General features: G+C 44.0%; 1 protein-coding gene across 1 annotated transcript; it reads left to right on the top strand.

The window, feature by feature from the left end:
* The first annotated feature begins 7,545 nt into the window (after nucleotides 1-7,545).
* On the top strand, nucleotides 7,546-8,633 carry LOC102716029. Its single transcript, XM_006651434.3, has one exon. It carries the CDS (start codon nucleotides 7,581-7,583, stop codon nucleotides 8,409-8,411), a length of 831 nt encoding a protein of 276 aa, XP_006651497.2. The 5' UTR covers nucleotides 7,546-7,580; the 3' UTR covers nucleotides 8,412-8,633.
* Nucleotides 8,634-9,780: the final 1,147 nt, after the last annotated feature.

Raw genomic sequence — 9,780 nt, 5'->3', positions numbered from 1 at the left:
CAACGAGCTCGGGGGTGGCGGATCCGGGGTCGGCCACCCTCCTAGGTGGATCCAGCACCGGCGCCCTCCCCCGTGGCAACAACGAGCTCGAGGGCGGCGGATCTGGGGTCGGCCACCCTCCTCCCACGTGGATCCGGCACCGGCGCCCTCCCACGTGGCGACGACGAGCTCGGGGGCGGCGGATCTGGGGTCGGCCACCCTCCCACGTGGATCCTGCACTGGCGCCCTCCCTCACGGAAACGACGAGCTCAGGGGCGGCGGATCCGGGGTCGGTCGCCCTCGTCCCACGTGGATCAGGCGCCGGCGCCCTCCCCCGCGGCGACGACGAGCTCAGGGGCGGTGGATCCGGGGTCCGGTGCAACGACATCCCCATGGCGACGACGACGGGGGGTGGCAGCGGCGAGCTCCGGCACGACAGATCCGGCTCGGGTGCGCCGACGATGACCTCGGCGGTGACGACGATGGCGGCAGGTGGCGGCAAGCTCGGGGGCGGCAGATCTGGCGTGGTGGCGAGCGGCGGCGGCGGCGGTGGCGAGCTCAGGCGCCTAGGGCTAGGGGTTTTTTTGGGGGATTTTTATTTTTTTTTTGCGATTTTCCATTTTTGGCCGGTTGTGCCGGCCATATGCGAAAATCGTGATCTTTGTAGACCTTCTCTCGCATGCGGTTCGGTGTAACATACTAGATTTCTCAGGGTAAAAGTTTTGCGAAATTATTTAAAAAAAAATTCAGAACAATATCACATTCGCTCAAAATAGTCCGAATCCAAATCTCGGATATTTATATTTCATCCAAATATCGCAAATCTTCTAAATTCATCTCAAACAATAATTTCCCGAGTTCATTCGTTCTGATTCGTCGTCGATCTCGCGCGAATCGCCATTTTGTGTATTCATCCAATCAAATCCATCCATCCGTCCAGCCATTCATCCATTCACCCATCCAACTCTCTCTCTCGCTCACACTTTTTTTTACTGTGGGCGCCAACGTCGGTGCCGTTGTGCCGACCTTGCCGCATAGCTGCTGTCGTCGATGCAGCTCATCACACCAGCGCCACGCGTCGCCATCGCATATGCAACTTCACCTCCAACCGACCTGAAGCAAGAGCTCAACCCAGTCATCACCTCTCCCTCGTCGTCATCCACTCGCCCACCGCCTCGTCTTTCTACCGCCTCTGCTCGCTGTCTTTCTTCTCCAGCCACCACCCACAGTGGAAGCAAGTCCTTGCCTCCCCTCACTTCTCCTTCCCCTTCCCCCTAGAACCAGCAAAGGCTGCATCACCGGAGCTACTATCGTCGGCGCAGTGGAACAATCGACCACGGTACAGCCATCACCACCATCTCCTCCAAATTCATCACCCCAGCTACCCATCCACAAAATTGACGGTAAAAATGGGTTCACCACCTCCTCATGCCCCTTTCCCCTCTCCTTCCCCGGCGAATTCATCGCCGGAGTTCGCCGGCGTCGCTGCCGCCACAACTGCTCCGTTCTGTCGCCGCCGGTTGCACGGTGCCGCGTCGTTCCGCGCCGCCCCGCGCCCGGCCAGCAGCACCACCAGCACCGCCTCTTTCCCTTGAGCCTCCCTAGACACCGCGTCCGAGCCGGAGATCGCCGGAGCACCGCCGCCGCAGCGGCCTCCACCGCCTGCCGCGGGTCACCGTCGCTAGGCCCGTCGGCCGCCTCCCGGCCGCCGCCGCCCATGGGACGGGGTCGCCCGGACCCGTAGGTCGCGGATCCGGCCCCCCCTGGCCGGAGCCGGCCCCTCCCGCCGCCGGTGCCGTCCACTTGTTGGCCTCCTCCCCTGTGAACGAGGAAGAAAGAAGCCAGAACGTGGAAAGAAGGAGGAAAGAGAAAAAGAGAAAAAAATAATAAATAAAGAAAAGAAAAAGAAAAAAATAAATAAATAAATAAAAGAAAATAATAATAATAATAATAAAATAATAAAAAAATAAAATATTTGGAGTCCATCTTAATTTCTTTTTCTATCCAAAATAAATCCAAAAATTATCCTTTTCTCCAAATTTAAATAATTCTTTCTCCAGTTTAAATAATTCCTTGACTTTCAAATCCCGGATTTAAAATCCGAAACCATCATCCGACTCTTTGAGTCATTCCAAATTCAACGGCGATAGTTTCGTTGCCATCTAAAATTTCGAAGGCATAACCCTAAATTATACCTAGGGTTACTATTCATCCAAAAATTCCTAAAATCCATTTGAAGCCTTTCACACCCCTTTGAATCGTTAATCTATCCCTTCCAGCTCCAGTTTTGTCCTTTCTTTATTTGTTTATTTCGTTTATTTATAGATTTTGTTTATAAGCTTATTTGGTTTGTTTTTAATTCGTGTGTGTGCGCGATAGATCAACCCGAAGCCGTCGACGACCCTGCAGGAGCTGACGTGGACCCTGAAGGCTACGTTGAAGCTTCAGAAGACCACGTTGTGCAAGGCAAGCCACGAAACCATCCTTGATCATTTTGAGAACCTAAGTAGAGAACCACTTAGTTATTTTATGCATTAATTACTTGCAAAGTTATTTTGGCGTATTATTACTTTCAAATAATCTTGTTACATTAGTTACTGTGAATTGTTACATCTTGTACCTTGATAACCTAGGTATAGCTTTGCATACTTCAGAATAACATTGTAGTGGATAATACCACCAAACTTCTATACACATACATCTGTTGTGCCCGTCGTCACATGATGACGCTATCGAGCTACATAAAATATTGTTTTGATATAAATCACTTGCCTTGAGTGATATGGAAGGTGATTCCGGGTGAAGGTTGTTGTTCTGGATATTATGACATGTATTACTGTGCTTATTTTATGCATGTGCTATGCTAATTTGGTTGCTTCCCCGGATATAAGGATAAAAACCCTCTTATGCCATGGAAAATGATATAGTTTGCGCCCATCCACAGGACCGAGTAATCGGACTTAACTTAGTACGTGGTCCCACTATACGAACGACTGTTAGAGGCTCTAGGAGCATATAGGAGTGGACATGTGGAAGGGGCCGTGGGCCAAGTTGACATGATCTCACAACAGTGGCACCCGTGAAAGCAGCGACCCTACTATGCCTTGCTTGTGGCCGAGCGAGTGCCCGACTGCTAGGACGGATGATATCCCACTGGGCGGTACTAGTAGTAAGTGGGACTAATGAACGGTTCTGTTATCTCGACTCTAATCCAGTCGTGGTATCGTGTGGGTAACGCTGGGCAGACGCTGCAGAGTCGTACTGTATTCGAATACGCCGTGCTCCCGGTTAATGGAGATGTGTCATTGGGTGATTCCTATTCTTATGGTATGAGTAGTTTTTATAATTAAAATCTGGATTGGAATCAGATAAGAATGATGGTGATTTATATTGCTACCTTTTAAACCTTTGATTTATAAATGTTTGCAAATAAGCTGTTTTATGAAAATAGGAAAAAAATTATTATTTATAATAGGCTTGTTATCAACCAATCTTGATAAACCCTATATCCTTGTACTACTTGCATGTATTCTATTTGTATTCTTGGTTTGTGGTTTGCTGGGTACGTCAGTACTCACCCCCTTGCATATAATGTGGTTCAGAGGAGCAGTTCTTCGCCAAAGAAGCGTCAGAAGGTGAAGAGTTCTTTTGTGGCGAGGAGTTCTTTTAGGTCGGCCTGCTCTCAGGCGTTCCTGTGATGTTTAGTTAGGTTTTGTGTTTGGTTCTTTTGCTTGTAGGTTAGTCTGTTGTGTGAGTTTGGCCGTTTGGCCCCTAAAAGCTGTTGTAGTTGTCTCTTGTATGTTATTTCATGTAAATTATACCGGTATTGTAATTGAAGCCGTTCTGTTTATCAATCTGTGCACGATCAAAATCCTGGACGATCGTGGGTGGTTTCGGGATACCGAGCTCAAACAGGGTATTCCCACATTCGGCCAACCGCATTCGAAACTGCAATCCGCCCGTTTGCAAAAATGGTTTTTGTAGTAGTGGAAAAAAATTCAAACCCAACCGGAACTGCAGCACGATACGGCCGAGCTACCACGATCGAGGTTCGTTACGTTGTCCGGTCGTCCGATAAACCACCGTTGATTGAACGAATCCGGCCCTCTGCAAAAATGCCCCTTCGTCGGTACGTCTCGGTGTGATAGATAATTTGGAACTACTACCACTTTACGACACTACGACTATGGGCTTATATAACGCCGAGAAAGTAGCTGTAGCTGAACGCTGAGTAAAAGTTGGTCCATGTAGTTATATAATTTTTTTTTTGCTTCTATTTGTACTCATAAGCTAAAATTTTAAATTTTAAAGTTAGAGTTGATTTGATGGTTTTCTCATCGTAGCTTACTATTCGGTCTTTATTTTTAGATTAGTGAGAACACACGTATAAAAAATTTATTCATATTTTTTTGTATTTGTAAATATACTGTTTCGGTTTTTCAGTTAAGTAGCCAAAATAAGTAGCAGGGGCTCGAGCCACCCTCGCTACCCCTGTTAAAGCTATTAGAATCCGCACGAAGACCCCCTAAAATTTTATGTCAAACATAAATAGAAACGAAGGCTGAAAATCTATCTTGTTCAGAGTTCTCTAATTTTATTGGCTAGATCCATCACTAGAATCAAATGGTTAGGAATAGGGGATGAGAGGAACAAATGAGAGGTTAACCGAGGAGTAAGCCGCAGGTGGAGCCTCGCTGCTTATTTTTGTATGCTACGGAGAGGAGACCGTGGATTGACTTGAGCAAGCTAGCGAGTACTCCTACATGCGATGCCATGTGAATGTGAAGTGATCTCTGCTCGGCCCGCCCGTTGGTCACGGAGGGCATGTGCTCCGACCCGTGGACTTGGTCCGGTCCCCATCGCAAAGACCAGGGCTAGCTCCGGCGCCGGTGGGCCTCACGCGCACCTGACCCAACAGCACCCACGTCCGGCTACTTGTAGAAGAACTACTCTGCTTCATCCATTTTAAAATGAAACTTTTTTATGTTTATAGTAAACCTATATTTTATAGTATTTTATTAATGAAATCCAGTATAAACACAAACGTTCATAATATATGGGCAGTCACTTCTATACATATCCCGCTACTACGAGTGCTTCTGAAAACGGCACTTAAGACTAAAAAGTTCCCATCAACTTTTTACTGTCGATAGATATGCTGCCTACCACTCATTTGAGTTTAGTAAAGTACATAACAGGTACATTACTGTCAGTTAAAGAGTTCAAGTATAAGGTAAATGTATTAGGACGAACTAAAATAGGACAAAATTTGTTATAGTTCCTTAAGGTAAATGATATTTTTGACATTTTTATCATTTCCGTCTTCATATTAATATATACGAGATAGAAAATACTTACATATTTTATATTATAAGACATTTTAACTCTACCTATATTTATCCACGAATGAGTGCGTGTATATATATACATGTATACACAACACACACATATACATACACACACAAACATACACATATACATACATAGGTTTATTATCATCTACTCATCTCATTCTAAAATATAAACATTTCATATGAATTGCCACGATACTGGATTACATTATCTTCCCTTACTCGGTACCTCTTCCCTATATGGATACGTACGTATTATGAATACCTGATATCCGGGTATCTTACAGCAGCCCCCGGAGCCATACAAAGCCATGCAATTCATCCATTTAGATTTTTGATCATTAGGAATGCACTTTCACATCTTTGCGAGTGTTTCCCAATTGCTTTCTGAGTACTCCATAATGATTATAGAGACCGTGGAGGGCTCCAAGAGAAGAAAAAACTATGCACATATTAGGTGTAGCCTCCGACTTTATGTTTAGATAGAAAATAATTTAAACATATAGTCTAATAAGAACTATGTTAAAAAATAAATAAAATTTAGGTGCACCGAAGATGCACCTAATTAATGTAGCCGCTGACTCTATGCTTAAATACAAACAAACATAGAGACTAATAAGGATTTACAAGATCACCTTCTAGATCATCGACAATAGTCTTTTTTCTTAAGCTTAATATGTGCTAAAAAAATATAGAAATACTTACATATTACATATTAGGACAGATGTTGTATAAAGATCTACAACAAAGATCGTGTTCTTTTGCCATATTTTTCTCATATTTTTACTTGACTTTTGCACCCACGTTTCTCAAACTTTTAAATATTGCATTTTTATTTAAAAAAATATATATATAAATTCATCATGTTACCTTAACATACTAGATCTTTAATATGGTTAATTCCATCATTTATATTATTAAATAAAATATCATGAAAACTAGATATTCTCTCATTTTTCAGCAACAAAAGAGCAACCAAAGTTGAACAATGTGTATAGCTATGGTACTCACCCCGCCCCAAAATATAAATATTTCTTACATTGTCGCAAGAACTGCTAACAGTACTCAGGATATTATTTGTCACATCAACCATTTCTAATTTGCAAAATTCTTTTCATTTTATACGTGTATACCCTCTCACCCTAGTATATTCCTTATTTGTTAAAAGTTGTCATAGTATTTTATTTTTAATATTAATATGTACTAAACAACATGTAAATGTTAAATATTTAGGTGGTCATCAGTTGGGTGATTCAGTGAAAAACGAAACAACATATTTACAAATAAAAAATAATTTACGAATAATATTTTCATGTACATGCTCTTAACAATATAGAAACAAATGCTAAAAAATAAATTATGATAAAAACATCAAAATCAACTCCAAGTTTAACATGTAAATTCAATTTTTAACATATAAACACACACATACATATATATATATATATATAATCAATAAGCTATAGCAATCTGCAAAGGAGGGAGGACTGTAGGAATATATATATATATATATATATATATATATATATATATATATATATATATATATATAATCAATAAGCTATAGCAATCTGCAAAGGAGGGAGGACTGTAGGAATAGTATTATCTGAAGGCCTTAGTTCCCAAATTTTTTTTTTCAAAAACATTACATCAAATTTTTAGACATTTAAATGGAGCATTAAACATAGATAAAACGAAAAACTAATTGCACAGTTATGTGAGAAATCTCGAAACGAATCTTTTGAGCCTAATTAGTCCATGATTAGCCATAAGTGCTACAGTAACCAACATGTGCTAATGACGGCTTAATTAGGCTCAAAAGATTCGTCTCGCGGTTTCCAGGTTAGCCGTGAAATTCGTTTTTTTATTTATGTCTAAAAACCCCTTTCAACATCCAAACAAACATTTAATGTGACAGTTCTTCCAAAAGTTTTGTCAATCTAACCACCAAAGTCTTATTTGGGCGAACTGACTAGACCAGAAACTCTGCGGCGGGCCCCACCCAGATGTGGACGCGGTCGACTCTGACTGGCTCACTCTCGCCCCAAGTCAGTCGTCGTCGTCGTCGTCGTCATCTCTCTCTCTCTTTCGCTGGCACTCTCCTCGTCTCCTCGATCCCATCTCTTTCTTCCCTTGAGGTGAGGCCGCCGCTCCATTGCTATATGTACGTAGCTGCAGTTCATTCAGATAGCTCAGCTCACAGCCTCACCTCGAGTTCAGATACGCACGTACATAGAGCGGTCGGTCCACATGGAGGCGAAGGCCATCGTCGCCGCCGCCGTGCTCTCCACGCTCCTGCTCCCCCTGTTCCTGTCGCAGCGGCCGCGCGCCGCCGTCGTCCACCTATCCCTCCCGCCCGCCGCGCTACCCGCCTCCGCCACCGCGCTGCTCGAGGCCTGCTCCCGGCTTCTTGACCTGCTCACCCGCCGGAACATCATCCTGCTCTGCAACGCCATCCTCCTCATCGTGCTCCGGGACGCCGGCCTCCTCGCCTGCCCCGCAGCTCGCCGCGACGGCGATCACGCCAGCAGAAGCGCCGCCGCCGCCGCTTCCTCACCTGTCGCCGCGACGAGCGCTGCTGCTCCACCGCACCGGCGGCCCCACGCAGCACCGCCGAGTGACATCGTCGTTTGGCGCCCGGCCAGGGTCGCCGTGGTAGACGTGCTGCACGTTGACGCCGGAAACGACGACGGCGATCGCCTCACGCGTCATCGTCGCCCGAAGGGCCGCGAACCGGCGACGGCGCCATATGCAGCACCGCCGCCGGCACCGGAGGAGAATCAGAGCTATCACTGCCTCGGCGACCATGTTTCTGCGGGAGCGATCGTCGTGGTGGAGGATGCCAACGACTCCCCTGTTTTCGACTCTGATCATCATCACTCCACCGGCGAGGACACACACGACGACGCAGAAGCCCACGACCAATTCGACGACGACGACAAGGAAGCCCGCGACCACTGCGGCGGCGGCGACGACCACGACGTGGACGAGATGAACAGGAGGTTTGAGGAGTTCATCATCAACACGAAGAGGAAGATGCAGCTGGAGAGCCTCCAGCTGCAGCTAATCATGAAGGTTTAGGGAGAACCTTTTGTTTCATTTTTTTTTCTCGAGGAGAAAAGGTTTTAGGAGAAACTAATAGTGCTCGATCTTGCTAGTAACTACAGTATTACCAGTTGGATGTGATCAATGTACAAAACGTTTTTGGATTTTGTTCACTGGAAGCTTAATTATACAAATCACTTGTATCAATTTGCCTTTCAGTTTAAAGCTCCTCGTGAAATCAGATTATGGGAATGGGAATTTGGGCTCAATTTTGATCAAAATCGTTAAGAGTCTTAGACATGACCAGATCAGCTTGCTGGTAATAACGAACAGCAAGATACGAAAAGCAAACAAACAAGGTCATCCTGACCCCCTCCCCACCCCCCCACCCAAAATATTCATCAAATAAAGTTTGTGCTGTGCATAACAAGGATTTCACAATCACCATAATCATTTCTTCAGCAGAAAAAACATAAACAACACATACCCACTAGAAAAAACAAATTCGCCTCTAGCTATGACAAGTTGTCATTTAGAAGTGAGTAAATCCGCGTCTTAATACACAGGTAATCATTCTTCCTTACGCATTAGTAACACTTGAAGATGGAGATAAGGCAACGTGGGACTGTCCACCTGCACCATGACTCTACGATTGATTTCAGCGAAGTTGCTGTTTGATGCTACGGTTAGTCGAATGTGATAAATTAAGACCCTGTTTGTTTCATGCAACTTTTTCTTTTTGTTTCTGTCAGATCGAATGTTTGAATACTGATTAGAAATATTAAATATAGACTATTAATAAAACTCATCCCTACTCTAGACTATTTTGTCTTACTATTTTGTGAGACGAATTTATTGAGCCTAATTAATCTAGTATTAGCGAATGTTACACTAATTATGAATTAATTAGGCTTAAAAAAATCTATCTAATGAAATAACCTTTATTTATGTAATTATTTTTTGTTATCAGTCTATATTTAATATTTCTAATTAATGTCTAAACATACGATTCGACAAGGGACTAGAAAAATCCCTGGATCTAAACATCTACTAATACTAAGCTATGATATCACACCGATGTAAATATTGACAATACAAGCAAAAACTAGGGCATTGTATGCTATGTTTTTAGAATGGAGCGTGTTGAGACCTAAAAAGAGAGTCGCAGGCTAGAGGCTAGAGCCACGTTGACTTGGGGTTGACTTCGTCAAAATATCATACATACGCTTGGTGTATAGATTAGGACTTGTGTGTTCTCAAAAAAAAAAAAAAAGATTAGGACTTGTGCCGGATCGATGCAAAGGCAAAGCACAAACCGAGTGAGAGTACTAAACGACGCAACAAACCGAGTGATGAGAGTATTAAACGACGCAGCAGAAAGGCGAGCAAGAAGCACCGAAGCAAG

The sequence above is a fragment of the Oryza brachyantha genome, chromosome 3, assembly GCF_000231095.2.
Source record: "Oryza brachyantha chromosome 3, ObraRS2, whole genome shotgun sequence".
In the NCBI taxonomy this organism is placed as follows: domain Eukaryota; kingdom Viridiplantae; phylum Streptophyta; class Magnoliopsida; order Poales; family Poaceae; genus Oryza; species Oryza brachyantha.
This window is presented reverse-complemented; position numbering and strand designations above follow the sequence as displayed.